A 16,474-nucleotide genomic window follows, 5' to 3' on the forward strand; every position below is an offset into this window, starting at 1 on the left:
ATCTCGCCACGTTAAAAATACACAGGCAGTCAGTACACAGAGCGACGAAGGGGGAAAGGGGGTTCATACTACACACCGCTGTATCACAAAATGAGCTCGCTAACAAATTACCACCGAATACTTGTCTGTCCGTCTTTTAAAAACAAAACGTCACTGATACAATGATAGAGGACCAGCTAATTAAATTGGGACAAGATTATTGATGATACAAATATCTCGAATGTGCTAATGAGGAGACTTTGCGACATACAATGAAATAAATGTGGTCAGAATTGCTCAGGTATTTTAGAGACAGATGTATTAAATTTGGTCAAATTGGCAGATACTATGACAGGAATGTAATAACTTTGAGCCAAACTGGCCAAATGTTATTGATAGAGATATCATCAGATTTAAATAAGATGGTCAGAAATCGGTGGATTTGGATGATGACTGAGGGCGGCCTTTGTCGGGATTTCAAGGACACAAGTGGGGTGGAAGGGTGGTGAGTGGGAGTGAGGAATGAAGTTCGGGGAAGGGACGGTGACAAGTCTTAAGGCTCACCTTGAGGTAATCATTTTCGGAACGGACTTCCTCGATCTCTCTCAGCAGCTCCGCCTCCAGCGCGCCGCCCCCGCTCGGTGATACCTCGGACGGGTTCCGGGCTTTGCCGGCTCTGGCGCCTTGCCTACCGTTCGCCGAGGAGCCAGCCTTCAGCCCCTCGCCTCCTGGTACTCCTTTGACCGGTGAGCTGCGCTGCTGTTGCTGCTCCCGGCCGAGGTTGGGTGCTCCAGCCGCCGGTTTGCCTTTCTTCCCGCTCTCGGCATCGCTGGAACCGGCGCAGGACTCGGCGTCGCTGGTGCTGGCCGCCTCCGGCGCTTGCAGCCGCTGCTCGTCCGACAGGGGCTCGGAGGCGCAGTCCGACAGGTCCGAGCTGCTGTCGGTATGGCTGGGTTTGGTCAGCGCCAACGCCAGGCTGCCCGGCAGCAAGGCGGTCGCTCCAGGCTCGGCTACCAAGCATTTCTTCACCCTCCTCCCCTGGACCTTGTGCTGATGGTCCGCCCCGTGTCCGGGCTGCTGCTTGCTCCCTTTCTCGTGGTGGGCTTTGGAAGAAGCCCTCTTGGCGAAGTGACTCACCGTCAGTGAAGTTTTGGCCCCGGACACGCCGCTTTTGGGCACCGACGCTTTGTCCTTGGAGCCCGGAGCGTTGCTCCTGCGGGATGGTCTGCTCTGGGGAGCCAGCACCCCGGCGACCTGTTGCTGCTGCTTGGAGAGGGAGCCGGGCGAGGAGGGCAGGATCCCGGGCTTGCAAGGATTCAGTGAGGGTTTGGCTCCAGCTCGGCAGTGCAGGTCCTTCAGGGGTCTGGCGGGAGAGGGAGCTCGATTCAGCCGCTTCTTCTCCACGTACTGCTGCTTGATCTCAGCACTCCCGTTCACAGTCTCCATGCCTGCGGCGATGCAGCCCGGTCTCTAGCCACCTCTGCCTTGCAACACACAAGAACAGCCCCGCTCTCCCTTTGTGTGTGTGCATCACTCCTCTCTTGATATTGTGCTGCTGCTTTCCCCTGAGTGTGTGTTTGCTTCTCCAAGCAGTCTCCCAAACCGGATTCACTCGGAGCCCAACGCACGCTGGTCAAAGCAGAAGATGAATAACCATTTCGCCCCCTCCCCTTTTTTTTAACAATCCTCAATAGGCGGTGTGATGGGTATTTTTTCAGCTTCCTATCCTGTGCTATTGGGCTCCCACCACTGCCATTGCCTCAGTCTCTCTGATCTCCCTTCTGCTCGCTTTACTCACCCCCCCCCCCACCTCGCGGCCTGATTGATTGAAAGGAGGAAAAAAAAACAAGCTGCAACCTCGCCTGACGCCAGTCCCTGGACGCATGCGCATTTCACCGGCCCCGCTATCTCCCCCACCCCTTTCAAAGGCAGGCTCGGGGAAGAATCTGTGGTGGTTGCAGTCGCGGTCTGCAGGTTGTGGTGTGATGACGTGTAAACACGGAATAAGTGCCGAACACTTCTAGTGGAATTGAATATATAGCTCTGTTTGCGGACTTTATTAAAGCGAAACGGGAGTGTTGGATTGGATAACGGGTCCTGATACATGGTCTCGACCCGAAATGTTGACACCTCCTTTCCTTTCATAGATGCTTTTCGAGCCACTGTTTCCTCAAGCAGATTGTTATTTTGCTTCAGGTTCCTGCACCTGCAGTTTCTCGTGTTTCTGTTCTATTTATTCCACACTGGTTGCAAGCAGACGCGGACTGGGGCATTGAATGCAAGAGTTGGGAGGAGTTCTGTACAAGACCACACTTGGAGTATTGTGCAGTTCTGGTCGTCTCGCTGTATGAAGGACGCTATTAAACTGGAAAAGGTGCAGACATGACTCACAAGGATGTTATCAGGACTGGAGGGTTGAGTTGTAAAGAGAGTCTGGATGGGCAGGGACCTTTTCCCCAGAGCAAAGAATACTGAGGGGTGACCTCAGGCAGATTACAGGAAATCTATGAGTGGTATCTACAAGGTTCAAAGTAAATTTTATTGTCAACGAGCATATATGTCACCATATACAATCCTGAGAGTTATTATATTGTGGATATACTCAATGTCCATAGAATAATATCCATAACAGAAGCAATGAAGGACTACCCACCGAGGGTGTTCAACCTGAATGCAGAACACCACAAACTGTGCAAATACAAACAGAAGAAATTGTAATAATGAATAAATAAGCAATAAATTTTTTTAAATCCTCAGAGGGATCAGAAGAAAGTGAGCAAATTCAAATTCTCTGAGGATCTAACCTGGCTGCAACATATTGATGTAGCTATAAAGATGGCAAGACAGCAGCTATATCGCATTAGGAGTCTGAGGAGATTTGGTTTGTCACCTAAAACAATCCAACTTCTACAAATGTACCATGGTGAGTATTCTGACTGGCTGCATCACCGTTTGTATGAGGGGGGGGGGCTACTGCACAAGATCAAAATAATTTACATAAACTTGTAAAATTAGTCACTTCTATCATGGGTACTAGCCTCCGTAGTGTCCAAGACATCTTCAAGGATGCCCTAGGAAGGCGGTGTCCATCATTAAGGACCTCCACCACCCAGGACATGCCCTATTCTCATCATTACTGTCGGGAAGGAGGTACTGAAGCCTGAAGGCACATACTCAGCGATTCAAGAACAGCTTCTTCCCCTCTGCCATCCAATTTCTAAATGAACATTGGAGCTTTGGACACTACCTCACTACTTTTTATTTTGCACTAATTTTAACTTAACTATTTAATAGACATATATATTTAATGTAACTCAGTGTACCACCTTCTTCATGGTGGAAATGAGAGGGTATGTCTGAGCGATGGGGAGGGGGTAGAGGGGAAAAGGTGATTAAAGATGGATGTTGCTTTCCTGAGGCATCGGCTTTTGAAGTTATCCTCAATGCTAGGGACTCCCCTCCCCCATATTCCAATTACATGAGGGTTTTTAGGTCAATTATCCCTAAAAGTAGTTGAGTCTAAGGGGGTCTATCGGGAATATGGGGAGAATAAAACAGGATTTGAGCAGAATGGGTGCTTGATGGTCCCTGTGGACTCGGTGAGACAAAGGCCTGTTTCTGTGCTGTATGATTCTATGAAGATACTGGATGAAAGCTCAAAGTATCAAGCATACTGAGGTGTGTTTCACTAATAGTACACAATCATACATTTGTGTTTACATTTCAATGTAGGAAGTCAATTTACTGAGTCAAACTAAGGTGCGAATGGGCTGGTGAGGTAGTTAAAGGGCAGAGATCATAAATCCCAACTTTCAGGAATATACCAAGCCAGGATCAGGAACTCTAGTGATGAGATCACCTTTTCCAGGCTTGTAGAAAAAAAACCTGATTTTCCATCAGTTTTCCATGTTTTTTCTGCACTGATCACAACCAAACCAAATACAGTACTGTACTTCAAAAACTTCCCAGACTTTAAAATGGAGATCTAACCCATCATCCTTCATGACTTTGAAATGTGGGAAGGAACTTGAATACCCCGAGGGAATCTATGCAGCCTCAGGGAGAACCTGCAAATTTCTCACGGAACCTTTGAGGCTAGGATTGAAATCCCATCACTGGGGCTGCCAAGATCTGACTCTGCTTACATGTATCCTCATACAAAAAGTTGGGTTTAACACACCAAGTTTAATTCACTTTTGCAGCTCCTGTAAGTACTCAAGCTATGACTGTGAAACTGGACAAAAAACTCACACCATTTTTGTTCCCTGTCCAATATAAAGAAACCATACTGTATGTATTTTGAAAACTCTGCTTAACGTGTGCATCAATAAACATTTGAGAATGAACAAATGCTCTTTGAATGTTGAAAATCTATTAACGTAACAATGGTCGACTTGCCAGCAGCTTGATGTTTGGTTTGCAAGACATCAAGCCAGGTTTGGAATCACAGCAAAACTGGAGTTGTTCACTCCACTGGATGAGGTGACGCCAGTAGCAATGGGCTTGAAAATTTTGGAGTACAGTTCTATTCTTTGAGTAAACTGCCAAGTAGACTTTTCCCGTAGCAAACTTGGCTTGGGAGAACAAAATGCAATGATGCAGCAACTGATAAAGTGCTGCTATTGACTGAAAAAGCTGTGGTGGAAGCAGTGGTCACAATGCCAAAGCAGGGAGATTTATAAGGCTAGTTTCTTAAGAGTCATTCTTTATGTTTTCTACTTCAAATAATGCATTGTACTGGAATGGCAGATAATGAGTGATTATAGATGTTTCCTGGCTAGGCATAATGTTGCTTATAAAGTCATAAAGTTATACAGAGGGAAAACATTCCTTTGGCCCAACTGATCTAGTCCAACCAAGATACCCCAACCAGATTCATCCCATTTGCCAAAGTTTGGCTCATAACTTTCTAATCCTTTTCAATCCATTTATTTCAATTATGTGGTCTTTTATTTCACTACCGATTGATATACAATCTTATGCCACATGGGCACACTGTATTGCCTAATGGCATTCAGTTTACACTGGGAAAATTTTCTATCCTGACCAAGTGAAACCTCTTTCCACTAGAATTGATATTGAGTCTTGAGGCATTAGAGTTGCAGATCGATATACAGCATGGAAACAGACCCTTTGCCTCAACTTGTCTGTGTTGACCAAGTTATTCAACTGAGTTAGTCCCATTTCCCTGTCTCTGGCCCATATCCCTCTAAACCTGTCCAATCCATTTAACAATCCAAATGCCAACTAAAATCATAATTGTCCTGTTTGTTCTTCCACTTCCTCTGGCTTGTTCCATATATTCACCTCTCTCTATGTGAAGAGTTACCTTGCCTTAAAACTTTTTCCTTTAACTTTAAACCTATCCCTCTAATTTTGGACTCTACTACCTTGGGGTAAAGACTTTGGCTATTCACATCAACTGTGCCTCTCATGATTTTACAAATCACTTGGACATATTAATGGGTGGCTGATGGTCAGTATAGATTTGGTGGGTCAAAGGGCCTCTCTATGGCTCCAGGATTTTTAGTCACATGCTGTACACTGCACGCAGTGTCTGATAACCTGTTCTCTGAAACATGACTTCCAGTCCTATGGAATTCACAAGGACCCTTGAGTTTACTTTACAAAGGTTGGCAAAGTATTGTTGAGAATTGCCAATTGCCAGAAGTACATTTGTGAACAACGGGAAAGCCAAGGCAAAAAGAGGAGGAGAGAGAGGGTAAGGAGAGTGGACGGTGAGGGGAGAGGAAATCAAACTTGGACTAGCGATTCTTAACAGTAAAACAAATAACTGGTATAAATTGAATTCTACCAGTAGTCAATAGTAATGATAAAATTCTACTCATTATTAATGCTGATAAAATTCAGACTTCTCTTTTAACCACCAGTATTGAAATGATGGGTCAAAATTGAGGTAATACTGTATCTGACTTGAAATTAATTGTGAGCCACAACTTGCTGATAATTAATGATGTATCAATTGCTTTCCTCTGAACATGAGAGTAGTAAACACGGCCCAGTCCATCACAGGCTCCTTCCTCACCTCCTTCCATCCAGTTCACTTTCATGGTGTGTTGCTTCAGGAACACTGTCGTATAATCGATGATGCCTGCCACCTTGACCATTCTTTATTCTCCCTTCTTCCTTCTAGGAAAAGATATAGGAGCTTGAAAGCTCAAACAACCAAATTCAAGATCAATTTCTTCCCCACTACTGTCAATCTTCTAAACCAAATACTAGAGGTGTGTAAGATGATAAAATACATCGGTGGAGTGGATAGCTGGTGCCTTTTATCCAGGGCAGCAATGAGTAAAACCAGAGGACATACTTTTAAGTGAGTGGAGAAGAGTTTAGGAGAGAGATCAGAGATACTGTAGGATTTTTACACAGAGAGTGGTGGGTCCTGGAATGCATTGCTGGGAGTGGTGATAGAAGCTGATATATTAGGGGCAATTAAGAGACTCATAGACAGGCACATGGGTATAAGAAAAATGCAGGGTTATGGGCTATGTCTGTATGAGGGAAGGTTTAAATTGATCTTGGAGTAGGTTGAAAGATCAGCACAACATTGTGGGCTGAAGGTCCTGAACTGTTCTATGTTTGACATTCTTTCACATCCCTCGTCCAGTGGTGCTGTAATGTTCTCAGCCTTAATTCTACTTATGTGATTAAATCTTTGCTGCACTATTATGCTGTTTTGTGCTTATCACTGTATTCTTTATTTCCATGTATACTGTATATTCTGTGAGATTCACAAGATCAAGGAATTTCATTGCATCCTAATCTATACTGTTATGTCAATAAATTAATCTGAATCTGAGCCAGCATCTCCTGCACTGCTCCATTTTGATATCCCTGGCACCTACAACAATGCTACTGATGCTCTCTGCTTCCTTGTGCTGTACTTTAGATTTTGGTGGTTTTGAAACAGGAGCCTTAGTGAAGATCGAATGCAGAACTTTGAAAGTTCAAAGTTCTGTATTTGAACTTCAGTCGGTGAGAGACAAATCTAAAGATGCCACAAGAGCAGTGCTGAATGAATGAGAGGCAACCTTCGCACAGGTACATTGTCGTCAACCCAGCTCAGCACCAGAAACTGTAACCACTCTCTGAATCAATCTTCCCGGGAGACCAGCCACCTACGTGCTGACTTCCTGTCCTTCAGTGCAGGTTGTGGTCCCTCACTGCTGTCACTGGTTTCAAATCTACATGAAGCACTCTGGTTCCGTCGGCTGTGTAGGTCTACGGAAGACAATCTCCAGCCCCGTCAACCATGTGAGATTGAGGCGCAAGCCCACCCCAAAACCCCCTGTTTGTGTGGATGCTGCGTGATTTGTTAACCTGTTACAAATAAGTTCCACGAAATAACAGATGGAACACTGCATACAATTAAAAGATTTAGTTTTATAATTCTTAATTTGACTGAAGGGTTAGTAATGAAAGAACAAAAAAAAAGGGCCTATTTTAATGAAACAGTCCAATGTGCACAAGTTGGAGCTCACAGTCTCCCCTTCGCTGATCCTCCTTCGATCTCACCTCAGGCTTCACTGAATCACAGCCCCGCGTTGGGTCGAATCCTACGACCTCTCATCTCTGGTATCTTCTCTCTTCATCCTCTTAACAAAAACCCCAAGCCCAACCTTAGTGTCCCTCACCAAAGAAACCTCCCCTTAATCCAGCCATTCTAATTGGATGGCACACAATTCTCCTATCTCTTATCTTCAACAGTAACCCAAACAAGCAGCTTGCAGAGAACAACACAAAAATCAAATACAGAACAGCGTAACAGGAAGAAAAAAATGAACCAGGGCATTACATATACAATCTCTGAAAGCTCTCCTGGGAATATCAGACTAGGAAACCAATGGTCCACTTAAGGAGAATCCAAAATAATCTCCAGGGATTAGGAATTATAGCATCTTCTCCCAACATTGCAACTGATATATCTTCCATGTTATTAACAAGGTCATCTGTGTCTATACTCACTTCATTATTTTTCCTACAATGCCCATCTCTGGTTTAATCACTTGGTTGGGCAGGGTGAACTCCCAGTTTTCCAAAATGTGCTTTCCTACCTGAGCAGCAAGTATCATTGGGAACAATGCAAAAATCAACACTCTCAGGCACACTGGGGTTTGCATAGTTCTGATGTGGTGACTGATATTCTGCCATAACTATTTTGTGTTAATAAAGATGTAAGCATCAGTTCCAAAAAGAAATTGATTCATCCTTTGCCACCTTCAGTACTATTTAAGAATTTGCAATTCAGACATATAGCTTTACCAGGGATGAATTTCAAGACTTTGAGTACAATTGGATAAAATTGAGCACCTAGATTTCCAGGTTTTGAAAATCAGTGGTGTGCCAGAGGTGAACTCTCAAAATTGTTGGCCACAAATGTTTGCAAGCTTGATGTGGATATAAAATAAACCAAATCATTCACAATACAACTTGCCCTTATCACCAGAACTGTGTCCATTTCCTGCACGTCCCTGTATCCTGTTTTGACCAGGGCAGACAAAGGTCAGAGCCAAACTATTAACTGCACGATGAATACACAACGTGTAATTCAGTTTAGTTGACTTCGATGAACAGAGAAAAGGTCAGATTAGGTGTGAATGCGAGTCTTGGAGGTTTTTCCAATGTCCAGCGGCTTTTTCCTGCTGGTTGGGTGAGGGAAAAGGACAGCCATACTGTAAGAATTCTTATCATAGGTATACATAGATAAACATGTTTATTTTGTTTAGTAAGTGAAAGAAGTACAATTTCAAGCAATTTGATCTCTCTTTCTGTATCAGTCATCCATCTGTGATATTGACTCAACTTGTTTGTTTTATTTTCCCCTACTTCTTTCTGTGAGTGGACAATATATTCAGCTGACCTGCAGGACATATCTTCCTGCTTTATGTTTCACACTTATTTTGCCTTTGTTCTCACTCTTTAAATGCCCTTATTTTCTCAATGGCCAGACAAAGTTTATACACCTCATTCCAATAGTCACCCAAATTTAATCATGGCAGAGACATTCCCTCTCCCCCATCATCCCTGCAGCTTAACAAGCTTCTTTTCTCTCCTCAGGAACACACATAATGCTGGAGGACTCAGTGGATCAGGCAGCATCTATGGAGGGAAATGGACAGTCAATGTTTTGAGTTAGGACCTTTCATCTGGCCCTGTTGAAGGGTCTTGACCTAGAACATCTACTGTCCATTTCCCTCCATAGATACTACCTGACCCCGTGACTCCTTCCATTTTGTGTGTTGCCCCAGAGATTCAGCATCTGCAGTCTTTACTGGGTCTTTTCTTGTGATGAATGGTCTTCAACCTAAAATGTTAACACTAGTTCTCTCCCCACTGATGTAACCTAATATCATAATTGGTTTACTGGTACTAAGACCATAAGATATAGGAGCAGAACTAGGCCATTTGGCCATTGTGTCTACTCCGCCATTTCACCACTGGCTGATCCAAACTTCCTGTCAGCCCCAATCTCCTGCCTTATATCCCTCATGCCCTGACCAATTAAGAATCTATCAACCTCTGCCTTAAGTATACATAAAGACTCCACCTCTACAGCTACCTGTGACAAAAAAAAAATCTCCACAGGTTCACTACTCTCTGGCTCAAGAAATTCCTCATCTCTATTCTAAAAAGACTTCCCTCTACTCCGAAGCTGTGTCATCTGGTCTCAGACAGTTCCACCATAGGAAACATCCTCTCCACGTCCACTCTATCAAGGCCTTTCACCATTTGATAGGTTTCAATGAGGTCACCCCTCATTCTTTTGAATTCCAGTGAATACAGGCCCAGAGCCATCAAACACTCTTCATATGACAAGCCACTCAATCCTGGAACCATTTTTGTGAACCTCCTTTGGACCCTTTCCAGTTTCAGCACATCCTTTCTAAGGTAAGGGGCCAAAACCTGCTCACAATACTCCAAGTGAGGCCTCACCAGTGATTTATGAAGTCTCAACATTACATCCTTACTTTTTATATTCTAGTCCTCTTGAAATGAAAGTTAACATTGCAATTGCCTTTCTCACCACAGACTCAACCTGCAGATTAACTTTTGGGAATACTGCACAAGGATTCCTAAGTCCCTCTCCACCTCAGTTTTGTTTGTATTTTTTCTCCATTTAGAAAGTAGTCAACCCTTTCATTCTCCTACCAAAGTGCATGACCATACACTTTCCGACATTGGATTCTATCTGCCATTTCTTTGCCCATTTTCAAGTCAAGTCACTTTTTATTGTCATTTCGACCTTGACTGCTGGTACAGTACACAGTAAAAACGAGACAACGTTTTTCAGGACCATGGTGCTACATGAAACAATACAAAAACTACACTGAACTACATTAAAACAACACAGAAAAAACTACACTAGACTACAGACCTACCCAGGACTGCATAAAGTCCTAACCTGCATGTCCTGTAGCCTCTCTAATTCCTCAAAACTACCTGCTCTGCCACTAAACTTCATATCATCTTCAAGCTTTACAACAAAGCCGTCAATTCCATCATCCAACTCATTGACATATAATGTAAAAAGAATTGGTTCCAACACAGACCCCTGTGGAACACCACTAGTCACCAGCAGCCAACCAGAAAAGGCTCCCTTTATTCCCTCTCTTTGCATCTTGCACATCAGCCACTGCTTTATCCATCCTAGAATCTTTTCTGTTTTACTATGGGCTCATAGCTTTTTAAGTAGCCTCATGCATGGTATCTTGTCAAAAGCCTTCTGAAAATCCAAGAACACAACATCAAGCAATTCTCCTTAGTCTGCCTTGCATATTATTTCTTCAAAGAATTCAAACAGATTTGCCGGCAAGATTTTCCCTTGAGGAAACCATGCTGTCTATGGCCTATATTATCATGTGCCTCCAAGTACATTGAAACCTCATCCTTAATAATCGACTCCAACATCTTCCCAAGCACTAAGGTCAGACTAACTGGCCTTTAGTTTCCTTTCTGATGCCTCTCTCCCTTGAAGAGTGAAGTGACATTTGTAACTTTCTAGTCTTCCAGAACCATTCCAGAATCTAGTGATTTTTGAAAGATCATTACTAATGCCTCCATGATCTCTTCAGCCACGTTTTCAGAACGCTGTACACCATTGTACACCAGATGTACACCATTTGGTCCAGGTGTCTTATCTACCTTCTGACCTTTCAGTTTTCCAAGAAACTTCTCTCTAGTTATGGTAACTTCACACACTTCATTACACCTGATACCTGGAACTTCCACCATACTGCTAGTTTTCCACAGTGAAGACTGATGCAAAATACTTATTCAGTTCATCTGTCATTTCATTGTTCCTCATTGTTACCTTTCCAGCATTGTTTTACAGCTGTCTGATATCCTCTCTCACCTCTCTTTTGGTATCCTCTTTAATATTATTAGCTACCTTACTTTCATATTCCATCTTTACCTTCTTATTGACTTTCTTAGTTGCCTTCTCTTGGATTTTAAAAGCTTCCCAGTCCTCTATCTTCCCACTAGTCTTTGCTCTATCATATGCTCTTTCTTTGGCTTTTATACTGGGCTTGACATTTTAGATTAGCCACGGTTGTGTCAACTTTCCTTCAGAATACTTCTTCCTCTTTGGGATGTATATATCCTGTACCTTCCGAATTGCTTCCAGAAATTCCAGTCATTGCTGCTCTGCCATCATCCCTGCCAGCATTCTTTTCCAATCAATTCTGGCCAATTCCTCTCTCATGCCTTTGTAATTCCCTTTACTCTATTGTAATATTGATACACCTGGACTTAGCTTCTCCTTCTCAGTTTTCAGATGAACTTGGTCATACCACGATCACTTGCCCCTTAGCGTTCTTTTACCTTAAGGTATGTAATCAATTCTAGTTTACTGCACAACACCCAATCCAGAACAGCTGATCCTCTAATGGGCTCAACCATGAGCTGGTCTAAAAAGCCATCTGATAGGCACTTTAGAAACCCTTCCTCCTGGAATCCAGTACCAACCTGATTTTCCCAATCTACCTGCATATTGAAGTCTCCCATGACTATTGTAACATTGCCCTTTTGGTATGCATTTCTATCTCCCATTGTAAGTTGTAGGTCACATCCATACTACTGTTTGGGGGTCTGTACATAACTCTCATAGGGTCTTTTTACCCTTGCAGTTCTTTCGCTCTGTCCACAATGATTCAACACCTTCCCACCTTCTGTCACCTCTTTCAAATGATCTGATTTCATTTTTTACCAACAGAGCAATGCCATCCCCTCTGTCTTCTGCCTGTCCTTTCAATACAATGTGTATCCTTCGACATTAAGCTCCCAGCTACAATCTTCTTTCAGCCATGATTCAGTGATGCCTACATCATACCTGCCAATTTGTGACTGTGCTACAAGTTCATCTATCTTATTCCGTATACTGCGCTCATTCAAATATAACACCTTCAGACCTGTATTCACCCTTTTCAATTTTTTCTGTCATTTATGTTGCAACTCGCCCTATTGACTGCAATTTCCCCCAATCAACAGCTTCTCACTGCACATTACCTCTGTTTGTAAACCAGCTACCTCATCTTCAGCACTATTATCTGCCTTCCCTGTGATATTTCTTGCATTGAAATATAGGCAGCTCAGGACACTAGTCACACTATGCTCAACCTTTTGATTCCTAACTTTGCCTGAGGTCTTACCAGCATCTGCTTCCACAACCTCTCCACTAACTGTTCTGGCACTCTGGTTCCCATCCTCCTGCAACTCTAATTTAAACCCCTCTGTGTCGCATTAACAAACCTTCCTGCTAGGATATTAATTCCCCTCCAGTTCAGGTGCAAACTGTCCCTTCTGTACAAGTCCCAACTTCCCTGGAAGAGAGCCCAATGATCCAAAAATCTTATGCCCTCCCTCCTACACCAACTCCTTAGCCAAGTATTAAACTGTATAATCTTCCTAGTTCTAGCCTCGTTAGCACATGGCACGAATAGCAAACCCTGGAGGTTTTGCCCTCTAACTTAGCACCCAACCCTGTGCAGACCCTCTTCACTCATTCTACCCATGTCATTGGTACTGACATAGACCCACAACTTCTGGCTGTTCAGCCTTCCACTTAAGAATACTGAGGACTCAGTCTGAGATATCTGGGACACTGGCACCTGGGAGGCAATGAGATTCAGGAATCTCGTTCTCGCCCACAGAATCTCCTGTCTGTTCCCCTAACATATTCCCTATCACTACAGCTTGCCTTTTCTCCCTGCTTCCCTCCTAAGTCACAGAAGCAGACTCACCCACTGCATCTTTCCTCTGTTGGGTCATTCCCCCCACCCCCAACAGTATACAAAGTGATATACCTGTTGTTGAGGGGTTGGCCACAGGGGCACTCTGCACTGGCTTCTTAACCCCTTTCCTCTTCATGACTGTCAACCAATTTCCTGTCTCCTGTACCTTGGGTGTAACTGCCTCTCTACTATATGTCTTATCTGGAGTTCATCTAGTTCCAGCTCTAACTCCTCAACATAGTTTTTGTTAGAAGCAGCAGCTGGATGCACTTCTCACAGTTGTAGTCGTCAGGGATACTGGAGGTCTCCCTGCCTTCCCACATCCTGTGAGAGGAGCATTTCACTATCCTGCCCGTCATCCCTACTGTGCTAGCTGAGCAGATATAAAGAAGAGAACAAAAAAACTTGAGCTTTTCATTCTTTTGCTTTCTCTAACTGAAGCCATGAAGAGCTAAAGCCTCAAGATGACTACTCTGACTCTGTCCACTCAGACGATGGCTGCTGCACTTGCTTCTGCCTTCCTTTAATTTGCTCTTACTAATCAATCCCAAACACTGAATGCTCACTGGTCAAATCTCTTTTTCACTGTACTGATTCTCTGCTGCCTTTTATAAACAAGCAGTGGACCTGATTCAAATCAGAATCAGGTTTACTATCACCGGCATGTGTTGTGGAATTTGTTAACTTAGCAGCAGTTCAATGCAACACATAATATAGAAGATGAAAATAATAATAAATAAATAAGTAAATCAGTTACAGTATACGTATATTGAATAAATCAAAAATCGTTCAAAAACAGAAATAATATATATTAAAAAAAGAGAGGTAGTGTTCATGGGTTCAACAACCAGATGGCAGAGGGGAAGAAGCTGTTCCTCTCAAAACTTCTGACGTCTGGATTGGCAGCTGGTCAAAGCTCTTTTATTGTAGCACAATATGATGAAAAACTTTTGTCTGCATTCTATCCACACAGATCTTCCATAAGTATATTTAAGTAGCAGAGCAGGAAAACAAAAACAGAATGCAGAATATAGTGCTGCATTTGCAGAGAAAGTGCAGTGCACATAACGTGTAGGGGCCATGATGAGGTAGACTGGGAGATCAAGAGTTCATCTTTATTTTACAAGAGGCCTGTTTAAGAATCTGATGACAGTGGTATAGAAACTGTCCTTGAGCATTGTGGCATGTATTCTCAAACTTTTTATCTTCTATCTAAAGGAACGTGGAGAAGAGAGAATGCCCAGGGAGGGTTCCTTGACTATGCTGTCTGCTTTCCCAAGGCAGAGTATTTACATCATTTTCCACTTTTGTTCATTGTTTACTGTGCAGCCAAGGTTGGTGCAACAAAAGTAAAGGTGAACTGAAAGCAGAGCATTGATTAAATGACAACAGAAAACTGTGAACGGTTAGAATGCAAATGTGCTTCTAGTTAATAAGAGTGTGAAGGACAAGGAGAATATCTGTGGTAGGGTAGTGAGCAAGAAAGAATTATCTGAAAAAAATGTGGTGCTGGCCAGAAATAGCAGAAACCCCATTCAACATACACAAAATGGTGGAGGAACTGAGCAGGTCAGGCAGCATCTATGGAAATGAATAAACAGTTGATGATTCTGACCAAGATCCTTCATTCAGACTGACGAGGAAGGAGAAAGAGGCCAGAATAAAAAAAGGTGGGGGGTGGAGGAACAGGAAAGCTAGAAGTGATGGGTGAAGCCAGGTGGGTGGGAAAGGTAAAGGGCTGGAAAGGAAGGAATCTGATAGAGGACAAGAGTGAACCATAGGAGAAAGTGATGGAGGAGGGGACACAGGACAAGGTGTTAGGTGGGCAAGAAGAGGTAAAAGGCCAGAGTGGGGAATAGAAGAAGAGGGGAGGGAGAGGGAAGATTTTTTTTACAGGAAGGAAAAGTCAATATTCATATTGGAGGTTACCCGGAGGAATATAAGGTGTTGTTCCTTCACCCAGAGTGTAGCATGGCACAAGAGACGGCCATAGACCAACACATTGGAACAGGAATGGGAATTAAAATGTTTGGCCACTGGGACGTTCGGCTTTTGGCAGCATACTTTACCATTCAATAATGTTCAACAGTTGTGGCTGAATGTCTGCCTCTACTATTTTCTGCACTATCCCTATTACCTTATTCCCTTAATATCTAAACATCTATTTATCTTTGCCCTGGATCTACTTGGTCACTGAGCTCCCACATTCCAAAAGATTCTCCACTCTCTAATTAAAGGATTTTTCCCCATCTTTATCCTGTATAGTTAACCCTCTTATTTTGAGACTGCAATTCCTTGTGGCTGGATGCTCAGTGAAGGAAAATATCAGCTCCATTGGAGATTGTTCTTTTTAATGGTATCACTTCGCTCATTCCTAAATACAAGACAGCATCAGCCTAGGCTGTTAATTTCTCCTCTGGCAGCAAACCCACTGTACCAGTGAGTTAATCTGGTGAACCTTTGCTCTGATCCCTCTATCACAAATATATGTACCTAGGGCATGGAGATCAGACCTACAATATATACAGTAATATTGATACAGAGCCACAGAGTCATGGAGCACAGAAAAAGTCCCATCACCTCATTAAGTTTGCTTCAACCATCAAGCACCCATTTGTACTAATCACACACTAATCTCTTGTTATTTTCTCTAAATCATAATCAACTTCCTCCAGGTTCTGTCATTCACCACACACTAGCGGCAGTGGCCAATTATCTTACATTTTTACGATGTGGGATGAAAAGCACAGGCTTACAGGGAGAACATGCAAACTCCACAGAGACAGCAGTGAAGGTCAGGGTTGAACCCGGGACACTGGAGCAATGAGGCTTCAGCTCTACTAGCTGTGTCACTGTGCCATCCTAGCTCTGACAAGACCATTATGAAATTAGAGCGAGGTGTAACTATTCGTATCCAAATCCTCCTGCATTAAAGACCTACACATCTTACCTTCCTAATCATCTGCTGACCCTTAAAATTAGCCTTTTTTGATTTATCATGGAATTGTACAACTGAGAAATGGGTCCTCTGGCTCCCACAACCTTTTTGCCCATCTACTCTATAGGGTGGCAGAGTGGAGAAGCGTCTCTACCAAAGGATGTGTATGGCACTCAATCCTTCTGCTAGCCTGCAGGTCACCCTTGGGCAATATGTGGCACCTGTTTAGCCCCCTGATCAGGGTCATGTGAAGCCATGGGAGCAGGTGGAGGATGGTCATATGAGCAGCTGGTGTGTATCT

At 43.4% G+C, this 16,474-nt stretch overlaps 1 protein-coding gene and 1 long non-coding RNA gene across 6 annotated transcripts in view; one reads left to right on the forward strand and one right to left on the reverse strand.

Annotated features, from left to right (window-relative positions):
- mtcl1 (microtubule crosslinking factor 1) overlaps window positions 1-1,857 on the reverse strand; it is a 214,643-nt gene extending 212,786 nt beyond the window's left edge. For all 4 annotated transcript variants that reach the window (XM_073047438.1, XM_073047446.1, XM_073047429.1 and 1 more), the window contains exon 1: window positions 544-1,857. In XM_073047438.1, coding sequence (XP_072903539.1) covers window positions 544-1,425 — 882 coding nt within the window. In that variant the 5' untranslated portion in view covers window positions 1,426-1,857. The remainder of the gene's footprint in view (window positions 1-543) is intronic.
- On the forward strand, window positions 630-15,010 carry LOC140728559 (uncharacterized). 2 transcript variants are annotated; one of them, XR_012099107.1, is made up of 3 exons: window positions 630-725; window positions 2,737-2,902; window positions 14,454-15,010. It is a non-coding gene; the product is annotated as an uncharacterized lncRNA (long non-coding RNA). The 2 variants fall into 2 exon arrangements; XR_012099109.1 differs by lacking the exon at window positions 630-725 and adding an exon at window positions 1,879-2,353.
- The last annotated feature ends 1,464 nt before the right edge of the window (window positions 15,011-16,474 follow it).

The sequence above is a fragment of the Hemitrygon akajei genome, chromosome 1 (genome assembly GCF_048418815.1).
Source record: "Hemitrygon akajei chromosome 1, sHemAka1.3, whole genome shotgun sequence".
Classification (NCBI taxonomy): domain Eukaryota; kingdom Metazoa; phylum Chordata; class Chondrichthyes; order Myliobatiformes; family Dasyatidae; genus Hemitrygon; species Hemitrygon akajei.